This window comes from Apium graveolens, chromosome 2 (assembly GCF_009905375.1).
Source record: "Apium graveolens cultivar Ventura chromosome 2, ASM990537v1, whole genome shotgun sequence".
NCBI lineage: Eukaryota > Viridiplantae > Streptophyta > Magnoliopsida > Apiales > Apiaceae > Apium > Apium graveolens.
This window is the reverse complement of record NC_133648.1, coordinates 167,928,258-167,953,975: the sequence shown is the minus strand read 5'-3', so window position 1 is coordinate 167,953,975 and position 25,718 is coordinate 167,928,258. Positions and strand designations below refer to the sequence as shown.

Sequence of the window (25,718 nt, the reverse complement as noted above, 5' to 3'; positions counted from 1 at the left end):
TGTTTGTGTGTTAACAGATTGCTCTGATACCACTTGTTAGGTCACACACACTGTAGAAGGGGGTTGAATACGGTGTTTATTACAATCAAATCGAATATAAGAACTCAAGTAACAGAAAACAGATTTTATTCAACACAATAAACTCTGTTACAATATGGAACTGTCCTCTCTCAGTGATGAACAAATTATCACGAGAGCTGCTAGGGTTACAATGAATAATATTTTCGATAATGATAACACATATAGTGTAAACCCTATGTCTGTGTTTATATACTACACAGTTACAAGATAAACTTGTAATTGATATCGAATACAATTTTGCTTCCTAATATATATCAATCAGTTATCTTTTCTTCCAAGTATTCTATTCTTCATAGAATTCCTTCTTCATGCATATCTCTTCTTATGTTTGTCTTGATCTTCTTTTCTTTCAATCAGTCGCCTTCCTTATCTGAAAGTCTCCTTAAGTCCTGATATTATCTCCTGATAACTTAAGTTCTGACAACTTAAGTTCTGATATCTTAAGTTCTGACTTCAGTATAAGTACTGATTTCCAGTAAAGTATTGATTTGTCCTGTTTAAGTAAGATCTGAAAACTAAACACAAATCATATTAGACATGACATCACAAATATATCTAACAATCTCCCCCAACTTGTAAATTAGTATAATATACAAGTTTAACAGATATTTGATGATGTCAAAAATATTAAGTTGTCAAAAACATTAAGAATGACAATGATTGCTGTTGTTTCAAAAAGATAATAATCTCACTCCAATTAAATAACATCATGTGTATTTTAAGAATTGATGTCTAATAACAATAAGAACAACAGAAAATTTACTCACTCAAAACGATGTAAATAACTAGCCAGACAACAGTTTTTTACAAGTAAAAACGATGTCAAATGTCTCTTTGTACATCTCTTTGGAAAGTGAAAACTGATGTCTGTAATACAGAGCACATAAGCTAAAAACGTATATTACATCAGTTTTTATTAAAAAAACGATGTCTAAAATCCTAATATAAAGCTATATTTTTACTAAACCGATGTCTAATAGCAGTATTTATATTAGTACTTTTGAAAATTTGATGTTAGACTAAAACATAGACATTGGTCAAAACCAATGTCTATTTTATTTTAAAACATTGGTTCTTGTTCAGAGAACTGATGTCTAGTGAGAATTAACATATCGTTTTTTTTTTACAAAAAACGATGTTGTTGTGATTTGTACTATGTCATATATATCTTCAAGTACATGTAATACTATTAATATAGTAATATAAAACTAAAACTCGTGTAATTTATGAGCAAAGAGGAATTATAAACATGAGAAATTGTTAAAAATTTAATGTCTGATATCATTTTAGACTGATGTCTATGGGATGATTTTTTTAACATCATCTGTAAAGATATCGGTCGAAAAAGTGTTCAAATATCGGTCAAAAATCGATATTCATTGGTCCACTAAGTTAATCACTGGTATAAAGCTCTCAGTCGGTATATTTTAAATCCCAATACCAAGTCATTTTTCACCAACGTATCAGCTAACAGTAAAGGGTCTCGAACCATACAATCCCTATTTAAGACAGGTGCATTGAGATTTCTGAGTGCTAGATTGGGTAAGTTGTAAAATCTTATGGCTCACAATTGCATATGAAAATACTAAGTAAATATTAATATTGTTACTTTCTAGTTGTGCATTTCATGTAATTCAGTAGACATCAATCATAATGTGTTACTAAAACTTTGAGATGAAATTTATATTCATACCACAATAGCTTTGACAAAGCACAACAACAGTAATTTATAAGCATATTCTACAAAGAATCGAATAAATTTTAATAAGGAATTGTTTAGAGAAAATATCATAAGGTAGTCATTTGATGAAATACCAATGAACATTTAGTTTCGATTAGCTATTGAAAGGCTTGGGGCAGCCACATTTGATGCAACAGCTCTAGCCCAGAACTTGATTTCTGCTTTCATATCTTGTGATGATCTCTTCTCATTATCACACAAATTCGGAATTGTTGGAAAATGGTTCTCCGTCATTTTTTCTTTTGATTTGTCTCTACAGTTTCCTTGAACACTGCTCAAGGTCTTAAAACTTTTGACTTGTTTGGTCTGAATGTCACTTGAGCTTCTTCTTATCTTAGCTCCATCACTGAGATGTTGATCTCTCGAATCCATCTTGGACTGATCGGTTCTCTTTCTTGGAGGATATTTTGCTGGAAAGCCGGAGTTCTGAGTCTGAATAATTTCAAATTATGTGACCATAAAAAAATTACTATGATAAGCCCAAACTGTCAACTGAATTGTATCAAATAAATCTAAGTAGAATTATCTGTAAATCATTTGAATATTCAAATGAGCTCAAGAATATTACGTGTAATAGTGGTTCAAATACTGACCTTTGAGTTGTGTCTTGGAGGCAAGACATGTGAAGAAGAATTTAGAGTGGCTCGCCTTATCAATCTGCCCAACATGAAGTCTGTTTCTTCATCCTCATCTTCTTCTTGCCCTTTAAAACAAGATGGTAAAGATTGTTCCCGAATCAAATTATTTGGAGTTATCCAGTTACTCCCTCCTGAATCATGCTTTTTTTCTTCAACTGGATGAAATATGTCTACCTCTGGTTCCATATAGCTCGGCAGAGATGGTGCTCTAGCAAGGCACCCAATATCAGAGTTATCATCTCCTTTTGGGTGTTTCACTGGTGTTGTTGAGGATGATGAATTTTCAGTTTTGGTAACTGACATTTCTTCTCTGGTGTTGTGATTTGATGGACCAAGATCAGAATAGGACTTGGACATATTTGACTTGCTATCAATTAATAAGTTGCCAAAGAACCAACCTTCTTCCAAGAGGTTTTCAGGTTCTGGTAATTCTCTGCGGTAACAGGCAGAAGACACATTAGTCAACTCCATTGTCACTAAAATTTTAGCTGGAGAGCCACACGAGGATTGTTGTGTTTTTTTTTTATAATTGTTATACTTACCAAACTAGCTTGACAAGATAGAGTCGTGGGATAGTTGATCATACAGCTACAAAGTTATACTAATATTATTTTGTCTACATAAGTAGATATGATTGATGTTGATCGATATTTTGTTTATGAATACATTACTCTCACGAGTCATGACAGAAGAATTCAAACTACCCATATGCCAAGCAATTACCAGGTAATTGGAGTTGCAACTAGGGTGCATGTCATAGCAGCACGGGTATGCCAAGATGTGTCATGACGTTAATTAGTCAGACATACTTTTTCATGATTTGGCATGCCTTTTTACTATTTTTTTATTTTTTAATAATTATTTTATTATTAGAAATATCTGGAAATGTAAATGAGTATTATGATAGTGTCTTTATCCAATCCAGGGTGTAAGGGTTATACCTATAATAGTCTCCATGCTACCACTATCAATCGCAACTGCAAAAATATGCCCATTAATAGTGCACATGGTAAGAAATAACTGGTATCGTTGAGATTTCCATTCATATTTTTGGACAAACATCATCCTTCGAACAAAGAAAGTTGTTTGATCTTACACATAATCCTCAAATTCACCATGTTCACCATCCGACCATACTCATACCCTTTTTCATCTTCCTATGCTTCTCGTGCAATCATATATTCTTTTATCAACGCGCTATGTATCCAAAGTCTTAATGAATTGTGGTCCTATGGAGTATCCCGAAAATGAAATTAAAAATAATCAGGACTCTCCCAAATATGAAATTAAAAAATAATCAGGACTCTCCCGAAGCTGAAATTTAAAATAATCACTTGTTTTCATATGCATGCAAGTTTTGATAATTTGAATCATTCTGAGTAATTGGACTATCATCAATCTTTAAAGATAACTCGCAAAAATTGGTCGTAGCCCAACAGCCCCCCACCGTTTATCAGTCAAATTAGTCCAAGGTTTCTATTGTTATTACTCCCTGATCTCTAAAACAAGAACTGGTACAAGCTCAAACCTCAACTACCCCCCCCCCCCCAAGCCTGAAATCAGGCAAATCACCATGGTGGTGATCACTATACAAATTGCAAAAGTAATATAAATGAACACTTATCAACTGAAGTACAGATTAAAAAAAAAAAACTAATCTTCGAAAGCTTGAAAAAAAGAAGGCTAGGCTAATAATAAAAGTACCCATCAACCATAAAGCCTCTTGGTTTACTCATTCAAAATCTTGAGAACTACCCTGCTCAAAAGGAAACTACCTATCAACCAGAAGGCCTCTTGGTTTAGTGTAAACTATAAGCTACCAAAGGCATAAGTCCCAACTTTATGATGCCAAGAAGCATCTTTTCAGGATGTACAGAAAATATTGCAACGTCTTGCATAAGAACTCCAGTTCTAAGAACTCCAGTTCTAGTTCACAAAAAATCCAACAAAGGAAGTTCTCACTTTCTTTGTAGACCTCTGAATTGACAACCCTAAGAACAGAATGAAATTCCAATATTGTCCATATCTATTTGCCAAATAAGAACATTTTGCTTTCTCTGACTTCAAAAAAGTTGCATTGCGCTGCAGCTAAAAAGCATAGTACATTTGAAAAAAATTACATTAAAAACACATCATGCAGAAGAAGCATACAAAGCCAACAAAAACTTCACAAAACTATGGATTAACATGATTAGTGATTGCACATACCGTCCTCTGAAAACTGGGCTACCGAATACGATTTTCAAAGAGAAATTGAACACTTGCTGACAAACTTCTCTGGGCAGTGATCTGTAAAACTGCTCCGTCGTTAATCATGCGCTGCAAAACTCTTGTTATATTTTTCGTGTCATCAATTCCAAGATGGTGGCTTCCTACCAGTGGCATATGAAGCTCCCGCATCATTGTCATCATACCCGAGGCCTAACACAAGACAAAAATTACATCAACAAGTAATATGAGAGGTTGAAAAGTAACTCTAGTTTAAGGAAATGACTTTGTGCTAAAATAGATTTTACGAACCAATGATTTAGGTTGCCTTAAAATTAACGGTTTTCAAACAGTTCCTCACTTCTAGACAGATATGTTATATAGTACCAGACTTAATTGCACTTTGGTGGCCTTAATTGCAGCCATGTGTCGCTTCTGCTATGAATACTGACATCAGTTCTTTGACAATTTTGGGGAATGTTCAGGAAAGGACGATGTAAGTTGTTTATAACGAGGAAAAAAATTAAGTCTTGGACCAAATGGATGTGCTAAATTAAGTTGTTATGCTGCTCATAAGTGTTGTCAGGCTCCCATATGTCCTCAGCATCTCCTCCTCTTTGGATATTATAACCAGGTTTAGCTTTCTACAATTCTCCATTCTTTTCATTTAAATATTATTATTAACTGTAAGTCTGTAACAATATCTATAAACAACACAGTACATGCACATTTAATAATATCACCAACCAACCGTCTATGCTTCTTGTGCTCAACTCATTAAACCATTCTATTCACGCACTCCTGTTGGTGGGAAGGCGTTAAACCATTCTATTCACTTCTGCTGGTGGGAAGGCTTTTTTGCAGCCGTATATTTCAGAGTAACAGCACTAAACCACTTACCTCCCATCTCAACAACTAGATGGTAAGTTGTCTCGTCGTATTAAAAACCTCTCCTTTCCCGAAGCAATTTATCAACAACTATTCCTCCACAACATTAAAATATCCATTTCTCCAATACATTTTAATATCTTACATCTGCATCTCGCTCGATTGTTGTAGTTCTACACTTACCAACAAAAATAAAAACTTTATAATTCAAGAAGAAACGAAGCAAAACAAAATTGGATGTTATTAGCTTTAATGCATCAGAAACTTTAACTTTCCGCATATCACTGACCAAAAAAGAATTTACTACAATACATAATAGCAATATCAAATCGTCTATGGCTCTGAGCATTTTAACACTGCATCAGAGAAATATGCAAAAGCAGACATCAAATCTGGGTCCATCCCATAATCTTTAACAGAGAAAAGATGAATATAAAATATGCAACTGTAACCTCCTCATGGCGCCTAGGCAAGAACCTGTACTACTCGATCAGATTCATGAAGAGATGCAAACAGGCATCTGATGTTGTCCAAAAATTGTGTTAAGGTCGGGGCTCATGCTGGGGATGGGGGGAAAATAGAATTTGCTTTTAGTGGGAGCTCAAATGAAGTGGGTGTAAAACATGAGAAGGGTGTGTATTACAAATTTAACATTTCCTACCCCAGGAATTCATTATAATTACTAAAGTAACTAACATCGTATGAAGGGATATGACGTAATGCAATCATCTGTTAAAAAAGACATAGTTGGGCTCAGATAATGTCACATTTTATGGAAGAGTCATTTTCATGTAAAAAAATTATAGTTAAATCCGCCAAAGTGCAATCAATTCTACATTATTCTCAGGCGTTGCATAGCCTGCCCCCACGCCATGTACCACTCACTGTGGTTTATTAGGTCATTTGACTTTTTCCACATACTTCCAAATGCTTGGACCACATAGTTAGATTCATTTATTTTGAAATTTCAATTTTGTAAATTAAATTATATACTCAGTATTTTATTTCAGAATAAAAATCTAAATATTAATAAATTCAGCTATATAGTCAAAGCAATTTGAGTTGTGCGCCAAAAGTCAAACAATCTGACAGGAAGAAGTATGTCTCTGTGTAACTACCAGATGTCTGGGTCGGGCAAATTTAGTTTATCAGGAGTATACAGCAGTAATTCTTGACATGTTAGAAGATGGACATAGACTGGTAAAGAAGATTAATGTGCTGAAACACAGTCCAATGAAGTTGAAATTACCAAGTGTTCAGCTGCGAAAAAATAAACACATTTTCGAATCAATGGATAAAAGCTCAGAGGTATAAAGCTTAGTTGCCATCATGTTATAAGTCGTACATAAACCAAAAGCCTATTCTTCAACTAAAGCCACGCAAGGAAGAGGAAAAAATTATGGTCAAAATTCAGACGCTAAATTGGTTTTCTCTTTGACACTTTAAAGCATTGAAACAAGAGAAGAAGAAAAAGATGATCACCAAATAAGAACACTAAACGATTAAGCATAATTACCCTGCTTACCCTCCTCTTGTAGAAGTTCAGGTAGATGTCCTTCAGATTGATCCATTCCATAAAGTACGAGGGGATCTTCATTCTTGATACTTTGCATTGCTCCGGGATTTTAGTTTTTATGTCCCAGTTGCCACTAGTGTATGTAAACAACAAAATATCAGTGTTTGTTCATAGTGTCTGTGAAATACATTTTTTGCTTGAATAAAATATTAAAACTATTGCGGGCGGAAAACTATTATAGTAATATTTAACTTTCTGTATTCAGTATTTTATGGATTAAAAGTTATTTATCATGTCATCCTTTAAAGCTATCCAAAGACCAGTGTCCATATGCAGGTAAAAGAAATTTAGAATTAAAAATAAAATGCCGCAGAGTTTCACTCAAAAGAGAGTGAAGAAAAATAAAAAGGGGTAAGAAAAAGAAAACAAAAATGAACTCGTGTTCGAGTCATTTTAAAAAGAGAAATCAGAGGTAAAAGAAATTTAGAATTAAAAATAAAATGCCGCAGAGTTTCACTCAAAAGAGAGTGAAGAAAAATAAAAAGGGGTAAGAAAAAGAAAACAAAAATGAACTCGTGTTCGAGTCATTTTAAAAAGAGAAATCAGAGGTCTCTAAACAATATTTTCTTCTTAAATGTTAAATTTTTAGAATTTGTTCTCCTCTTGTAGAAGTTCAGGTAGATGTCCTTCAGATTGATCCATTCCATAAAGTACGAGGGGATCTTCATTCTTGATACTTTGCATTGCTCCGGGATTTTAGTTTTTATGTCCCAGTTGCCACTAGTGTATGTAAACAACAAAATATCAGTGTTTGTTCATAGTGTCTGTGAAATACATTTTTTGCTTGAATAAAATATTAAAACTATTGCGGGCGGAAAACTATTATAGTAATATTTAACTTTCTGTATTCAGTATTTTATGGATTAAAAGTTATTTATCATGTCATCCTTTAAAGCTATCCAAAGACCAGTGTCCATATGCAGGTAAAAGAAATTTAGAATTAAAAATAAAATGCCGCAGAGTTTCACTCAAAAGAGAGTGAAGAAAAATAAAAAGGGGTAAGAAAAAGAAAACAAAAATGAACTCGTGTTCGAGTCATTTTAAAAAGAGAAATCAGAGGTAAAAGAAATTTAGAATTAAAAATAAAATGCCGCAGAGTTTCACTCAAAAGAGAGTGAAGAAAAATAAAAAGGGGTAAGAAAAAGAAAACAAAAATGAACTCGTGTTCGAGTCATTTTAAAAAGAGAAATCAGAGGTCTCTAAACAATATTTTCTTCTTAAATGTTAAATTTTTAGAATTTGTTCTCCTAAAAGAAATTTAGAATTAAAAATAAAATGCCGCAGAGTTTCACTCAAAAGAGAGTGAAGAAAAATAAAAAGGGGTAAGAAAAAGAAAACAAAAATGAACTCGTGTTCGAGTCATTTTAAAAAGAGAAATCAGAGGTCTCTAAACAATATTTTCTTCTTAAATGTTAAATTTTTAGAATTTGTTCTCCCCCTAATAACTTTAATACCCCTCTTTATCTCCTCATTCATTTGTCTTTTCCATCCATGTCCCAATTATGTTTCTCCTCTTATATACCCCACGGTTAATTTTAAAGAGCATCATATTTTCTTTATTTCTTCTAAAATTGTTTAAACAATAGACAAACTGATGGATATCATTTCATGTACTTAATATCACACACACGTGTCAGAAGTTGATCCACTTTCACCAGTCAATACTAAGACCTTGTTTATTTTGTTCTCCTTTCAAACTCCGTAACACAATGTTGATGCAATATTTAATATATCCGCAGCTCCCTTCGGAGTTACATGTATTGCCTCCCTAAACGCTTGTAAAACTTTTAAGAAGATTCACATGCAGAAAGTATATCTCAACTGTATAACGTTCTCTTTGGTCAAGGTTTAAATGATGAATGGATATAATTGCGAAAATAGTGGATTAACTGAAAGAAAATCCAATCAGTATTCCGGTATGCCAAATTTTGACTCACCAAGTTATGAATGCGGCTTTATTGAGATGCCCGCCGATGTCCCTTGCCCATAATTGATGCTTTTCCATCCAACCTTCGAATTGATGAATAACTTCCTTAAATGGGATAGCTGTATCATGCCAGACACTGAAAACTGACAAAACCATATTAAATTCCCATTTCAAAACAGATTAAGAGTGGAAATAACAAGCTCATGAAGTCCAAGCTGCTCCACATTTGACATGTAACAGAAATCATATTAATACTCACAAAAAATTGAGTCTTCAATGTTACATGCATCAAGCGATAGAAAATTCTTATGGGGACAGGTGAATGATATTTACACAACAAACATGTAAAAGTCGTGCCCGTAAATAACATTTACTATTCGAATTTTCATGCAACGAACCACTACTCTATTTTCAACAAAAAGTTATCAAAACTCAAATCACTTTTGAAGTGTGACAATCAACCAATACACTCGGATGTTCATAAGGACTGGATTATAGTAATCGTAGCTTCAATTTTTTAAATGCAATGTATTTGTACTGTAGCATTTCATTTTATGTAAAAAGTATTACTATATGAGAAAATGGGCGTAGAAAAATACAGCCTAAACTAAAAGTGCAATGACTACAGAATCCAACTTATTACTAAATGATTGAGTAAGAGGCACTTGCTTTTTTATTAAAAATTTTCTTAAAAAAGCTGATCACATGTCCATGAAAACATAACACTGAGAAGCTGATGCACAGAACAGGAAGCTGATGCACACAACAGATAGAGGCAATCAATTATTAATTGATTAATACATATTATATAAAGATAGATTTAGTTGAAACTTAAAGTAGTCGTTTAATTAGTATCTATCTTGGATATTGCTTGTTCTCCAAGTTTGAGATCTCTATTTAAACAATCAAATCTTCCTCTATTTTCAAAGTTCAACAAAAGAAATTATTTAATAGTTCAGAATTAATCAGTGGACATACAGTATTTTATGCCAATTCTCTGTAAGATAAGTTTTTTCCCCTATATTAAACTATTTCTTAGCCTTGTCCAGTTGTCCTACATCAGAAGTGTTTAACAACTTTCTGCATTTATTGTATTGACATGAATTCAAAGATATGTTTGAAATTGATAGTTATATAGCATAGGAGCAACTGAGCAATGCTCGAAACTTCTGTGATAAATTTAGAAAGATGTGAAACCATACCTCTGCACTCCAATTTTTCCATATTTTCCTTCAATGTACTGATCTATTCTTTGCTCACTCATTTCCGAGGGCCTTACAAATCTGTGTGGAAAAAAATAAATAGGTAAAAAAAAGTGAGTAATATAATGTTTACTAATATTAGGATAACACAATGAAAAAATTAATTACTAAGGAGAAGAACAATAATTAGTAAACAAAGTCAAATAAAAATTGAAGATAGAAGGAATAGCAAATACTACTGACATGTTAAAACTGCGATGCTAACTTCTCTAGAGACTTGGATTTTGCAACAATCTGCTATATGGTTTTACAGAGCAAGTTTTAATTACTCGAATTATTCAATTACTAATTTGTTTTAAAAATTGGAAGAAGTTGATCGACTTACAGAATAAAGTTTTGTAAAGCCGGTTTCATACAGATATAAACCTAATTAAGTAAAAAATAATTTATGAGTAAATAGTTAAAGAAAGGGGTAAGTTTATAGTAATGAGATAAACCAAACACAACCTGTGGAAGAAATCAACAACCTCCAAAGTTTTAGCATCAATCATGAGGACAGGAAACTCGAGAATTTCAACTTTACCCTCCAAGTCAAGCACGAGAAAATGATCAAATTGTTGAGGGCGTACATGGTTCATATGAGAAGCGTTTACTTTAAGGTCCCCGGAAAAACTGTGATTGAAGGCATTCAAGTGAGCGAGATCATCCATCTGTTTGACAAAAACAAAATTAATAAAAAAACATGAATGTGATTGACCTGCGAACAAAATCAGAAGGGGAGGGGGGGGCGAGAGAGAGAGAGAGAGGGGTGAAGGTACCTTGGTGCAGAGAGATTGAGTAAAATACAAGCACATAGGCTTCCATCGAGGAATAGTAGCAATGGTGGTTGTTGAGTTGGGAGTTGTGAAATCATCACAAGTTGTTGATTTTTCAGTTGGAAGAGAAGACGAAGAGACAGCAAAGCAACGCATTTTGGGAACAGAAGATGTACGGAACGACGAAAGGTAAGGAGTAAAAATTGATGATAAACAAGAAGAAGAAGAATAGGTTAATCGACAAATAGAAAACCTAGAAACCGCCATTTTTGTTTGGCCTTTGCACCACCCTTCAATTGAGTACATTGAAGAACATCTACAAGGTAACATTTAAAATTGTTACCTAAAATATGATTAGCTAAAATTTTATTGCACTTTTAAGCATCTATATTCATAATATTATTCTTTTTATTAATTTTAAATATATAAATAAAAAAAATTTAATTATTTCTTTTTTTTGAAAAGGAGTTTAATTAATTATTTTATATTAGTGGAAATAAAATAATATATTTAATAAAAAATATTTATTATAATATTATAACATTTTTATATTATATCAATATTTTAAAATAAACATTATAAAATAAAAATGAGTAATTATTATGAACATTACTTACTGATAGAAAATAAATAAATCCTGATTACATAGTTAATATTGCATTAATAACACATGATTTGGGCTACAGGGTCCAATTAGAAGATGTATGACATTCAGACCAAAAAGGTTAACACATTGATCAGGCCTGATAGACCAGATCAGGCCTGATGAAACAAAGAAGATTCAAAACCCTGAATATTAATTAATTTCGTAATTAATTAATAAGGGAGAAAAACAGTTATTAAGATGAGTCTTGGTAGGGATATAAATCCTTGTAGATTGGCCTCCAAGGAACCTCATGGGATAAGGAATCAGCTCCCTATTTCCTAGAACTCCAAAGTCCATTCTAATTCAGAGACTTGACCACCAAGTATCTTATACCAAGTCCAATTCAAGTACTCCCAACATCTATATAAGGGGCATCACCCCACAAATCAGAACTACGTTTTTTGACTTGATCATTGGCAATCAGCAAGGTACGTAGGCATCTTGTTAAGGCAGATTGAGTTACGAAACACAAGAGCAGTCAAATCGAGCCTCGAAACTCACGTTTCTTAGTAATAAATACAGCAATCATATACCTTAATTTTTAATCCATAACATTTGGCGCCGTCTATGGGAAAGCACAACAACAACCATGGCGAGAACACGGAGAACAATTAGAGCTCTTGAGGAAGGAACACCATCGAGGACAACCCAAGTGATTTCGTCAACCGTGGAGGTACCTCATCATTCAACTTATACAGCTACCCAAGGAGAAGCCCAGATAGGGGTAACTGAACCTCAGCCACAAGGGACGATTCCCTCGGCTATTCAAGGTACGAATCCTCAAGTTCAACAACTACAAGCACTTGTGAATTCTCGACCCATTGGATACGAGTATTCAACTGTTGTAACCACTAACCCCCCTTATGGGATGCCCCTTTACCCCGAGGTTGGAGGAAGTGGACATACTGGACGGAGTGAAGCACGAGGGCGATCACCCCCCTACATACGAGGTTTGGCTCTTATCCCTGAGGATCAGGAATTTTCTGGTCTTTACACTGAGAGAGACTCCGAATCTTCGGATGATGAAGTGGCCCCAAGAAGGAGACGTACTGGCAAAGAGCCGATGGCTGATGGTAGCCAACATCCTAGGAGCACTCAAGGGACGAATCCCCAAGAAGTGCAGGAAAGGATCAGGGCTCACGAGGCTGAGATTCAAAGGCTGAAGCGCGATTTGAAGGCGCACCAGACCACCAGACCCCCACTACCTCCTAGGGGGAGAAATCTTCCTCCTATCATAGACCTGGATGGTCCAATAAAGAGAAGGGCTGTTGTCCCAAGGGCTAATCCAAGCAATCTCCTTCCCCTTGGAGATCCTGATGATCCTACTCCGCCATTCACTGAAGAGATAATGAATGCCCATATCTCAAGAAAGTTCAAGATGCCCACTATCAAATCTTATGATGGCATGGGAGATTCCGCTAATCATGTTAGAACATTCTCTAATGCACTGTTGTTGCAGCCCGTGAATGACGCTATTAAGTGTCGGGCCTTTCCTCAAACCCTGTCGGGTATGGCTCAAAGATGGTATAGTTGTTTGCCCCCAAACTCTATTGGGTCCTTCAGAGAATTAAGTCAAGCTTTTATTAAGCAGTTCATCAGCGGGAGAGTGCATGAGAAAAGTTCAGCATCCCTCATGAGCATTGTACAGGGAGCAAAGGAATCCTTGAGAGAATACCTGAATCGTTTCACAAAGGAGGCTTTAAAAGTTCCGGACCTTGATGACAAGGTAGCCATGATAGCACTGCAACAGGGAACTAGGGATGAATTCTTCAAGATGTCCTTGGCCAAACGCCCCCTGAAAGCATGTTGCAGATCCAAGATAGGGTCGGGAAGTACATCAAGGTGGAAGAGAGCATGAGGAAGATCATAGTGAGTAATGAGCCCGCTGGAGGCAAGAAGCGGAAAACTAACCTGGAATATATCGCTAAGGACAAGTATCCTAGAACTGAGTAAAACCCTGATTCAACCCCCAAGAAGGGAGGACCTGGGCAAAAGTTCACTGAATACGCTAAGCTGAATGCTCCTAGAAGCCAGATCTTGATGGAAATCGAGAAAGATCGAGATGTTCGTTGGCCTAAACCTTTGAAGGTTGACCCTGCCAAGCTAGATAATAGCAAGTATTGCAGATTTCACAAAGATGTTGGTCATGACACCGATGAGTGTAGACAACTGAAAGATGAAATTGAGATCCTCATTCAAAAAGGAAGATTGAACAAATACACTGGAGAGGGAGGGGATAGGAATAATAATGGAAGAAAGATCTTTGAAGATCGTAGGAGGGACCAAGACGATCAGGGGTGGAATCCCCAGCCTAGAGGACCGGTTATACATGCAATTTTTGGAGGGCCGCGACCTCGAGGGCCTGTGATAAACACGATTTTTGGAGGACCAACTATTGTTGGATTATCCAAGAACTCCAGGAAAGCATATACAAGAGAGGTTATGCATATTGTTGGAGAAGCCTCGAAGAGAGCCAAGACAGGAGTAACAATGGCTTTTGATGATTCTGACCTAGAGGGTGTGAAATTTCCTCATGACAACCCGCTGATCATAACACCGATAATAGGAAACAGCCTGGTGAAGAGAGTCATCGTAGATAATGGTGCTTCAGTGGATATCTTGCTCCATGACACCTTTTTAAGGATGGGTTATAATGATTCTCAATTAACCCCGACCGATATGCCAATATATGGATTTGCTGGAGTAGAGTGCCCCGTGGAAGGGATAATCAAGTTGCCAACAATCATAGGTCAGGAACCAAGGCAAGCAACACAGATGTTGGACTTTGTGGTGGTGAAGGCTAATTCGACTTACAACCCTATCATGAGAAGAACAGGGATACATGTCTTTAAGGAAGTCCCTTCTTCTACCATTCAGTAATGAAGTTTCCCACCCGGAATGGGATTGGAGAAGAAAGAGGGGATCAAAAAATGGCTAGAAGTTGTATGTGGCCTCACTGAGGGCAGATGGAGTCGGGGGGCAGGTCCTGCCTATTGAAGATTTGGATATTCGAGAGAATGATGAGAAAAGAGGGAAGCCAGCAGAAGACTTGGTCTCGATTCCTTTAGCTCCCGAGGATCCTGAGAAGGTGACTTTCGTTGGAACCACAATAGAGGAGCCCCTTAGAGGGAGGTTGGTGAAATTTTTACAAGAAAACAGTGATGTGTTTGCATGGTCAGCAGCTGATATGCCAGGCATAGACCCGAAATTGATTACTCACATGTTGAATGTGGATCCAAATCGGAAGAAAGTGAAGCAAAAGAAAAGAAGTTTTGCCCCAGAGAGGCAAGAAGCTATAAAACAGGAAGTAGAGAAGCTCTTAGAGGCAGGATTCATTGAGGAGATATAATTTCCAGAATGGTTAGCAAACCCTGTAATGGTGAAGAAGGCCAATGGGAAATGGAGGATGTGTGTGGACTTCACTGATCTGAATGACGCATGCCCTAATGACTGTTTCCTGTTGCCAAGGATAGATACTTTGATAGATGCCACTACTGGACATGAGATGCTGAGCTTCATGGATGGATTTAATGGATACAATCAGATCAAGATGCACAAGGACGGCATCCCAAAGGTATCATTCATCACTGACTTTGGTGTTTATTGTTATCTTGTTATGGCATTTGGTTTCAAGAATGAAGGAGCCACCTATCAACGGTTGGTAAATAATATTTTTAAGGATCTTATTGGCAAGACCATGGAAGTCTATGTTGATGACATGTTAGTCAAGAGTCTAGTAAAGACTGACCATATAACCCATTTGAGGGAAGCTTTCGAGGTCCTGAGGTACCACAAGATGATGTTAAATCATACGAAGTGTGCTTTCGGAGTAGGATCTGGAATTTTTTTGGAATTGATGGACTCCAAGAGAAGGATCGAGGCCAACCCCGATAAAATAAAAGCAATCCTGGACATGGAGCCACAAAAAACTATCAAAGATGTTCAAAAGCTCACTGGAAGGGTTGCTGCATTGGGACGATTCGTCTCCAAGTCTGGGGATAAGTGTTTGTCATTTTTCAAGTCATTAAAAAAGGTTAGGGATTTTGTATGGAATGAAAAAAGCCAGAAGGCGTTCGAGGAGTTAAAGAAATATATGGCTCAAGCCCCATTGTTAGCCAAGCCAGCTTTGAATGAAGTTCTATACCTGTATTTGGCCGTTTCAGAAAATGCCTTGAGCGCTGTGTTGGTTATGGAGGAACTGAAAATCCAAAAACCCGTATACTATGTCAGCAAAATTCTGCATGGAGCTGAGTTGAATTATTCAACTATTGAGAAGTTTGCTTTAGCCTTGGTAATGGCTTCAAGAAAGTTGCGTCCTTACTTCCAGGCTCACAAGATTGAGGTGCTAACAAATCAACCCCTGAGAAATATCATTCATAGTCCCAAGGCTAGTGGGAGGCTGATTAAGTGGGCAATAGCGTTGGGAGAATTCGACATCAAGTATAAGCCACGAACGGCGATAAAAGCCCAGACATTGGCTGACTTCGTGGTGGAATGTACCATACACAACCAAGAAGTTGGGGGCAGGAAGATACCATACCTCAAGACAAGGAAATTGATAAGGAGGATAAAGAAAAGGTTGATAAGGAGAAAGGTTCTCTATTTTGATGGAGCATCAAAAACAAATTCAAGTGGAGCAGGTTTGGTTTTACAAAGCCCTGATGGGTTCTTAATTGAGTATGCCATGAAGTTAGACTTCCCAACCACAAACAATGAGGCAGAATATGAAGCTCTGATAGCTGGTTTTGGCTTAGCAGGGACACTTAGAGTCAAGAACTTAAAAGTCTGTGGAGACTCGAAGCTGGTCATATCCCAGGTGAAGGGAGAGTTTGAGGCAAGGGATGATACGATTGCTAAATATGTTCGCCTAGTAAGGGCTGTGATGACCCAATTCGATGAATGCCATATTGAGCACATTCCGAGGGAGGAAATGCTAAGGCCGATGCATTATCAAAGTTTGCTTCATCTGAGATAGAGGAAAGTTCAGGAAGTGTGTACTTCCGCGTTCTGAAGACACGGAGCATTGATGTTAAGCTTGTAGCTCCTATAGGTCTGGGGACGTCATGGATAGATCCCATTAAGACTCACATTCAAACCAGTTGGTTGCCGAATGATGCTACTGAAGCACGAAAATTGGTTGTTCGAGCACTAAGATACTCTTTGATAGATGGAATCATGTACAAAAGATCTTTCCTGGTTCCTTACTTAAGGTGTCTCAGGCCCGATGAGGCACGCTTGGCTCTTGAAGAAGTACATGAAGGTATCTATGGGCAACACTTGGGGGGCAGGGCCTTAGCTCATAAGATTACCCGTTTAGGCTTCTATTGGCCAGAAATGATGGCTGATGCCAAAGAATATGTGAAAAAGTGTGACCGCTGTCAGAAGTACGCACCAGTCGTTAGACAACCCCCCGAGATGCTTACCTCCATCAACTCACCCATCCCCTTTGCTATGTGGGGAATGGATATACTGGGGCCTTTCCCCATGGCCACGACACAAAGGAAGTTCCTGATTGTAGCCATTGATTATTTTACTAAGTGGATTGAAGCCAAGCCTTTGGCCAAAATCACAACTAAGCAAGTTGCACAATTCCTGTGGAAAAATATCATGTGCCGATATGGAATTCCCCGCATCCTAGTCACTGACAATGAAACACAATTCAACAATGAGGAATTCAAGAAGTATTGTGAAGAGAATGAAATTGAGTTACGATTCACCGTTGTGGCTCACCCGCAAGCCAATGGGCAAGCGGAAGTGGCGAATCGAATAATCCTGGATGGGCTTAAGAAGATGATAGAGAAGTCGAGGAATAATTGGGTGGATGAAATACTCCCAATACTATGGGCCTATAGGACTACCTGTAGAGTCATAACTGGAGCAACTCCCTTCATGTTAGCATATGGGGCAGAAGCAGTTGTTCCTGTAGAGATATCACATTCCTTCCCCAGGATTCAAGCTTTCAATGTTGAGGAAAATGAGGAAGGGCAAAGGTTAACCCTGGATCTAATTGATGAAGTGCGGGATGAGGCACATGCGAAGATAGTGGAATATCAGAAAAAGGCTTCGTTTTACTACAACCTAAGAGTTAAAGAAAGGTTCTTCAAACAAGGTGACTTAATCTTGAGGAAGGTGGAAGCTTCCGGTATAGGGCAGAAAGGGAAACTTGCCCCAAATTGGGAAGGACCGTACAAGGTTAAGAGTGTTCAAGGTAGAAGAACCTACAAGCTGGAGACTATGGATGGTTTTGAAGTCCGGAGAACTTGGCATGCACAAAACCTGAAGATTTAGTATGTGTGAAATGGTTGAGCACGATTCTCACTTGTCAAGATGACGAGTAGGTTGAAAAGCACCTTGAAGCTTTGCTTGCTTAGGATTTGCATATTTTAGTTTTGTTTTGAGGTTTATTAAGACTGGTGTAAGGGATGAATCTCAACAATTTGTGAAATTTAGAAAGTTTTCAAAATATGTTTTGAATTCCAGCAACAAAACAAGTAAACTAAGTGCATGAGATGAAAGCATAAAGTTTGATAAATAAAACAAGTTCAAATAAATAATACAAAATCTGATAAATAAAGTCTCGAAGACAAGATAAAATAGATAAGACACGCAGGGCTGGAAAAGCTCTAAGGAGCAGATGTGCCCTCGGCATCCACATCATCATCTCCTCCGCTCTCGCTGGAAGTCTCTGTCGTCTCGAAGGAGGAAGAGCTATCATCCTCAGCCGGCCTGGAAGATGACTCGGGAGGAGAAAGAAGCGGGTTATGAGGGATACGATCCGAGACAACCACTCGGGTACGAAACCTCTGCAGTAAAGCCTCGTCATCAGGACAGACATAGTCCACCGGGTTAATACCAAGACAGACCTCGTTCACGGTCCCGAGGGCCGTGTCCCAGCCAGTCCTGAAAAACCCAGGGAAGACTGAATCATCCCTCACCCTCATGGACTGGGTAAACTCCTCTGATTCCAAGTAGTTATCAATAGCCTTATCTTTCTCGGCCCGTAGCACCACCAGCTCAGCATTGGACTCTCCTAACTCCTCCTCCTTACGCTTCAGCTTCCGTTCTAAAGCGGCATACTTCTTCTGCTGCATCCTGAGGGCATTATCAGCTTTGTCAGAAGCCCTCTTCCATGATTCAGCTTGCCTCACAGCACCTTGGAAGTAGGCGTTAGACTGAAACGAAACAATAAATAAAATTGTAAGGCAAGTGGATGCCACAAGTAAGAAAGAAAAAACAAATACTGAGGCTAAGGACTGAGCTCCCATGAGCTTTATTCTCTCCAAGTCAGGAGTAGCCACCACATCGGTGAAGTCCTTGGGAGTTACGCCATGGTAAGGCCAATCCCAGGCATGCTTCGTGGATCCAACCACGGTATCCCCTCGGCGAAATCCCCAGAGAGGCTGAAAGGCGCCCGTAGCAGCAGTGGCAGGAGCAGCAGTAGTGATAGGGGCATTATGGCCCTCAGCTCCCTCAGCTGGAACCTCCACCATGGGCTCCTTGTGCTTCCGTAGGAAGCTAGGTTCCGTAGCCTTTCCTCGAGTATCTAGGCCCGTAAGACGAGCCTTCTTCATCCTAGCAGTCTCCTCGACGAGAGGCACGTTATCCTCATTGATCTCCTTAGCAGCTGCAAAATATAAGAAAAAACAAAATAAGTGGTGTTAATAATGTATGAAATGAAATAAAATTGAGAAGGGAAGAAAAATACCCTGTTGAGAAACAGAGGATAACCCTACATGGATGAGGGAAAACTCCTCTAAGAGATTCCAGCTGTTAGTAGTACCATCATCCCGAGTAAGCTCATTATAAATGATAGTTTCCTCGAGGGTTAAGTGAATAGATTTGAGGCTACCATCACTAACCTTCCCGAAGGAAGATCTGAAGAGGGTGCCCCAGTCACCATTCTCCCACCTTAACCCGACGAAACTATTCCTCCAATTTTGGTTATTATCGGGAATGGAGGCGCTGTTAAAGATATGCTTACACTTGGGCCTTTGTTTAACATAAACCCAACCACAATTACCAGAAGAACTGTTGTAACATTGAAAAACTTTCCTAAAAACAGCTACGGATAGGGGAAAACCTTCCCTAAGGCAGCAAACCATAAAACATAAAATGTTCCTCCAAGCATTTGGAGGAAGCTGACATGGGTTAATTTATAAATCAGCTAGAAGATGAGGAATGAAGGGATGAAAAGGGAACCTAAGCCCAGCATCGAGGGCATCTGTATAAATAAAAAGAGTGTCGGATTTCCAGTAGCAAGTACGATCGCCACCAGAAACTAGAACTAATCTAAGAGGAGGAAGAACATTATAGCGTGCATTTAATTTATCGTAATCTATGTTGTGTCAAGTGTTGCAATGATTAAAAGAGTCGAGATGTGCACTGGAGGGATATTCGTCTCCCGTAGTATTAATCATATCGATCAGAGATATGTAAGAAGAGCGGATTTTGATATCCTTACCTCTTTTTGAAGCCGAGACAATCTTGGCCGCTCTCTCAGCACCTTTATCTGTCATTAGTAGAGAATGAAGAAACCTGGAAAACTAAAGGAAGAGAAGTGTTGAGAGGAAGAGAATGGAAGATTGAGTGAAGAAGTGAAATGAGAAGTGTGAGGAAATTACACTCTCATCCCACCTTTATATAGCCAAAAAGAGGTAATTTGGGCCTTAAAAAAGCCCATTTGGGCCCAAAAATAAGGAGATTCTAGAATTATTTAGGAAATTCTTGGAAAAATTAAGTGAAAAACTTTAATTTTTGAAGATTCTGGAAGAATTCAGAAAAAACCTTAGAAGAACCTGGAATTTGGGCTCAGGGATAAGGCCCGATTCTTGAAAAATCTTGAAAAACCCAAGTGTTTAGGGCTCAAGAGGCCCAGTGCCAAGGCCCAAATATAAAAAGCCCAGTTTGAGGCCCAAATATTTTTTTTAAAAAAAGAAAAAGGGAGGAAGAGAAGCCCAGTTAAAATAATGGGCTCAAAAACAAAAACCCAGATAAGCCCAGAAAAGGGCCCAAATATTTGAATTAAAGGAGAACCCAGTCAAAAAAAAGAGGATAGCCCGAGTTTAAGCCTAGAAAAGGGCCCAGTTAATTAAAGAATAAGGGTCCAAATACAAAACCCAGATAAGCCCAGAAAAATGGGCCCAAAATATTATTTATTTAAGCCCAGAAAAATGGGCCCAAGATATTGTTTATTTCAAAAAAAAATGAAAATCCTGATCCCATTCGATCAGAATTATAATTCAATTTCTAGATACCTTCGACCAGGACTTGAAGGAGGGTTAAAATGACCAGAATCAAATCGTATTCGACCAAAAATGACGTATAAATCCTGATCAAAAGGCGTGAGGTCGAAATAATTTCGACCAGGGCTTAAAAGGATGGCTGATTCGGTCAAGACGAGGGATTCTGACCGAAAATCCTGATCGAAAATTTCCTGCTTGAAAAAAAAATGAAAATCCTGGCCGAAATTCGACCAGGATTCCTGCTCGAAAGAATCCTCCTCGAAATCCTGTCGACCAGGGCACAATAGAAGCTAATTCGACCAGGATCCTGGTCGAACAGGATTCCTGGTCGAACCAGGTGTAAAAAAAAGAGAGAAAAAAAGAAGAAAAAGAAAAAAATGTTTTCTGAAAAAGAATTCTATATTCTGGAATTCCTGAATATTTTCAGAAAATAAGGAAATTCCTTAAAAATGTTCTAAAAAATATTAATATTTTCAGAAAATGAGGAAAAATTCCTGAAAATTAAGGAGAAATCCCAGAATTAAGGGAAAAATTCCTGGAAATTGAGGATAAATCCCAGAATTGAGGGAAAAATCCAGAAAATTAAGGGAAAATTCTTGGAAATTAAGGAAAATCCCAGAATTAAGGATAAATCCCATAATTAAGGGGAAAATCCAGAAAATTAAGGGAAAAATCCAGAAAATTAAGGAAAAATCCCAGAATTCAAGGAAAATTCCTGGAAATTAAGATAATTCCAAAATAATAGGGATAAAAGCAAATCATTGTAAATGTGTAGGTCGCTCCACACTTTACGCAAAAGCGATACCCTGTAAGGGAACAAATGAACTTAACTTCTGCGAAACCTAGTCACTGTTTCCCAAAAGTTGGGGGGCAAATGGTAGGGAATAAATAAATCCTAATTACATAGTTAATATTGCATTAGTTACACATGATTTGGGCTACAAGGCCCAATTAGAAGATGTATGACATTCAGACCAAAACGGTTAACACATTGATCAGGCCTGATGGACCAGATCAGGCCTGATGGAACAAAGAAAGCCCAAAACCTTGAATATTAATTAATTTCGTAATTAATTAATAAGGGAGAAAAATAGCTATTAAGATGAGTTCTCGTGGGGATATAAATCCTTATAGATTGGCCTCCAAGGAACCTCATGGGATAAGAAATCAGCTCCCTACTTCCTAGGCTCCAAAGTCCATTCTAATTCAGAGACTTGACCACCAAGTCTCCTATACCAAGTCCAATTCAAGGACTCCCAACATCTATATAAGGGGCCTCACACCACAAATCAGAACTACATTTTTTGACTTGATTCTTGGAAATCAGCAAGGTACGTAGGCATCTTGTTTAGGCAGATTGAGTCACGAAACACAAGAGCAGTCAAATCGAGTCTCGAAGCTCACGTTCCTTAGTAATAAATACAACAATCATATACCCTAGTTTTTAATCCATAACACTTACATATAAAATAAAATATATGACTAAAACATATATTAATATATTAGAATTTTTATAAATTTAGCAATAAAATATTTATCACACTTAATATAACATAACATTTTTTTATAAATAAAAATACAATCAGTACATCTATACATATAATAATTATGAAGATATATATATCATTTTTATGTTATAATATTATATATTTAAATCTTAAACATGTTATAATAAAATTTAAAAAATAAAATTTAGGCTAGATTAGGGTTAATATAGGCCGTAGATGACGTGGAATGTTATAGATGATGGCTGAACAATCAACAAATGAATGTGGCGTGCTATTTTTCGTTATCTAAATTTATACCTAACACGTCTTCCCGTTGGACTGTTCCATTTTTTACATGTTAGATATAATAGGGTGACACGTAGATATTATACGTGAAAAGCGTATACTGATAAGTGGCATTTTATACCACTTAAAACGTCTTATAATGGCTTAAATTGATATCTTGAAATCAAGTATTTTGTGTATTTGATGTGTTTTTCTAGTGTTTGTGCATTTCAGGGTATTACTTGCATTTGTGGAGAGATTTCATCAAGAATAAGCCTTGGCATGTGTTTGGCATTATGCGTGGGAAGATAGGAGCAGAATGCAGCAAAAAACGGGAGCAAAAACAGAGTTTTTTCCAGAAGGGGTCTGAGCGCCCGCTCAGCTCTGCTGAGCGACCGCTCAGGAAGCTGAGCGCCCGCTCAGGATTGCTGAGCGGTCGCTCAGGGACGTAATTTTAAATTATTATTTTTAGACTCCTAATTCTGTTGAGCTTCCAACTTCTGAGATAGCTGGGTTTTGTGGGACTCCTATATAAGTAGTTTTTAGAGACGTTTCACGTGGTGTTGAATCGTAGTATTAATCGAGGAGCGAGGAGATAAGGAAGAAGACCGTTTTAGCACATCGCAACGAAGAGGAAGCATATTTTCTTGTGATTCTTTATTTCGTTGTAACGTTGGATGCTAGTTTTCTTTACTTTGATCCTATTTACTCTTGTGACGTACTCTGGTTTAATATAAGTAGTTTTAGTTATTATTCTTGTGTGTTATTATCATGTTTTCATATGAACCCATGGTGACGATGAGTTCAATCATGGGGTAATCGTGATCATGGGGTCGTAACGGATTTGCTATAGAATTCTTTAGTTAGTTGTTTAATACCTTAGTGTGTGATGATTGTATGATATCTAGTATTGGTTGTGCTTATTCGTCTTATAAGATAGGGTGTTAATCTCTTGTGAAGCGACGGTGGATCTTGAGGTTTAGAACTTGCCATGCTAGCATAGGTTCATATATTTGTATGCATGATTAGTGGGTAACTCTAACCGTTTTACTTGCCCTTTGTAATCATAAGGAATAACTTGTGCTTAAATCGTTATGTTGTCAAATTCTGTAGACATATAGGGTCTCAACATAATTGATGCATATTCAACTTCTGTCTTAATTGTGGATGCTTGTTAGAATGGTATTAGTACAACGAAAGTTGGCTTTTATCAGTTTCGTGTTGTTCGATTAATATCATCACTGTTACATGCTAAGGGTAATAACGATAACTATTGAAAGAAGTAGTAATGAAGTTGTGATCTCATGTGTGTTTAATATTGATAATTCAAGTGTCAATTAAGTGTTTAATTCTCGTAGTTAATTGTAGTTAATAATTAGTTAATCAAATCTAAGTGTTATTGTCTTAACATTGAGAAGTAATTATACATTGGTGAGTGAGTGTTAATTGAACATAATTAGTCTGAGTCTCTGCGGGAACGAACTAGAAAGTATTCTATATTACTTGCGAACGCGTATACGTGCGTGTATTATTAGCGCGTGTTTTCGCCCTAACAAGTTTTTGGCGTCGCTGCCGGGGACTCGGCGTAGTTGTTTAGTTTATGTACTTACCATCAGTGGTCATTAGGACTCATTGATTAAGACGTGTTACTTATTATTTCCGGTTATATTTCAGGTACTTTAGCGAGCATTTATGCAAACACGTTCTCGCACTCGCAAGAGGACTTTAGATACGGCTGAGGAGATAGACGAAGTTCTTGGTATTCCCGAGAAGATAGATTTTGAAGATTCGGATACAGAAAGTGATCAGAAAGAACCAGTAATCATGGGTGATCGTATAGTTCCAGCAGATCCAGCTCTTATGGACCTTTCTCGGCCTAAAATTGATGACATTCAGTCAAGCATCCTTCACCCGACTATTCAGGCTAACACTTTTGAAATCAAGCCGGGCACTATCCAAATGGTGCAGAATTCTGTTTCTTTTGGAGGTGCTGCTACTGAAGATTCCAACATGCACATCAGGAATTTTGTCGAGGTGTGTAGTACTTTCAAATATAATGGTGTGACTAATAAGGCTATCAAGCTGAGGCTTTTCCCATTCTCACTGAAGGATAAAGCTAAGGACTGGTTATATTCTGAACCAGCTGGGTCCATCACTACTTGGCAAAATCTTGCGCAAAAGTTTCTGGTGAAGTTCTATCCAATGGTGAAAATTGCGGCTATGAGGAGTGCTCTTACTCAGTTTGCACAGCAACCTACAGAATCTATGTGCGAAGCTTGGGAGCGCTACAAGGAGATGTTGAGAAAGTGTCCACATCATGATATGCCTGATTGGATGGTGATCACTGGTTTCTATAATGGTTTGGGGGCCCAATCTCGGCCCATGGTCGATGCAGCAGCTGGAGGCACCTTGTGGGCCAAAAGCTATACTGAGGCTTATAATCTTATTGAGACTATGGCTGCAAATGAGCATCAGAACCCAACTCAAAGGATAATGCCTGGGAAGGTAGCAGGTATTCTGGAAGTTGATGCAGCTACAACTATTGCAGCGCAGCTCCAAGCGCTGTCTATGAAGGTCGATTCTTTAGCCACTTATGGAGTCAATCAAATAGCTACGGTCTGTGAGCTTTGTGCAGGTTCTCATGCTACGGATCAGTGTTCTATTGTTAATGAATCTGTTTAGTATGTGAAGAATTATCAGTGACCGCAGAAGCCTGTGCCAGCTACTTATCATCCTAACAACAGAAATCATCCAAATTTCAGCTGGAGTAATAATCAGAATGCTATTCAGCAACCATATCAGCAAGGCGTAAGTAAACAGTTTAATCCATCGGGATTCCAGCAAACATATCATTATGCTCAAAGGCAATCATATCCTCAACAAGGAGGTGCAGCTCCACCTTCTAGTGCTAATTTCGAAGAACTCAAGCTGTTGTGCAAAAGTCAGGTTGTTTCTATCAAGACCTTGGAAAATCAAATCGGT

At 37.5% G+C, this 25,718-nt stretch overlaps 2 protein-coding genes and 1 non-coding gene across 5 annotated transcripts; all 3 read right to left on the bottom strand.

Moving 5' to 3' along the window:
* Positions 1-1,739: 1,739 nt before the first annotated feature.
* LOC141707977 (uncharacterized) lies at positions 1,740-3,888 on the bottom strand. 2 transcript variants are annotated; one of them, XM_074511432.1, is made up of 3 exons: positions 3,402-3,888; positions 2,416-2,893; positions 1,740-2,254 (listed from the first exon to the last, which is right to left on the bottom strand). In XM_074511432.1, the coding sequence occupies exons 2-3, from the start codon at positions 2,815-2,817 to the stop codon at positions 1,907-1,909; spliced, it is 750 nt and encodes a 249-aa protein (XP_074367533.1). In that variant the 5' UTR covers positions 2,818-2,893; positions 3,402-3,888; the 3' UTR covers positions 1,740-1,906. The 2 variants fall into 2 exon arrangements, with proteins under 2 accessions (XP_074367533.1, XP_074367532.1); XM_074511431.1 differs by lacking the exon at positions 3,402-3,888 and having other exon boundaries at positions 2,416-2,996.
* Positions 3,889-4,149: 261 nt separating this feature from the next.
* On the bottom strand, positions 4,150-11,408 carry LOC141707976 (putative exonuclease domain-containing protein At3g15140). 2 transcript variants are annotated; one of them, XR_012569246.1, is made up of 7 exons: positions 11,080-11,408; positions 10,769-10,971; positions 10,262-10,342; positions 9,070-9,195; positions 7,073-7,852; positions 4,669-4,881; positions 4,150-4,542 (listed from the first exon to the last, which is right to left on the bottom strand). XR_012569246.1 is itself a non-coding variant. In XM_074511430.1 (7 exons), exons 1-6 carry the CDS (start codon positions 11,404-11,406, stop codon positions 4,687-4,689), a joined length of 1,056 nt encoding a protein of 351 aa, XP_074367531.1. In that variant the 5' UTR covers positions 11,407-11,408; the 3' UTR covers positions 4,150-4,548; positions 4,669-4,686. The 2 variants fall into 2 exon arrangements, 1 of the variants encoding a protein (XP_074367531.1); XM_074511430.1 differs by having other exon boundaries at positions 4,150-4,548; positions 7,082-7,205.
* A 13,545-nt stretch (positions 11,409-24,953) lies between these two features.
* Positions 24,954-25,060, bottom strand: LOC141709441 (small nucleolar RNA R71). Its single transcript, XR_012570017.1, has one exon. It is a non-coding gene; the product is annotated as a small nucleolar RNA R71 (small nucleolar RNA).
* Between the last annotated feature and the right edge of the window lie 658 nt (positions 25,061-25,718).

Coding starts and splice junctions, on each gene's coding strand:
- LOC141707977 (XM_074511431.1), bottom strand. CDS start 2,931: ATGGAGTTGACTAATGTGTCTTCTGCCTGTTACCGCAGAGAATTACCA. Junction 2,255..2,415: donor CTCCAAGACACAACTCAAAG/GTCAGTATTTGA, acceptor GAAATTATTCAG/ACTCAGAACTCCGGCTTTCC.
- LOC141707976 (XM_074511430.1), bottom strand. CDS start 11,406: ATGTTACCTTGTAGATGTTCTTCAATGTACTCAATTGAAGGGTGGTGC. Junction 10,972..11,079: donor CTCAATCTCTCTGCACCAAG/GTACCTTCACCC, acceptor TTTGTCAAACAG/ATGGATGATCTCGCTCACTT. Junction 10,343..10,768: donor GTTGTTGATTTCTTCCACAG/GTTGTGTTTGGT, acceptor TTTTCCACACAG/ATTTGTAAGGCCCTCGGAAA.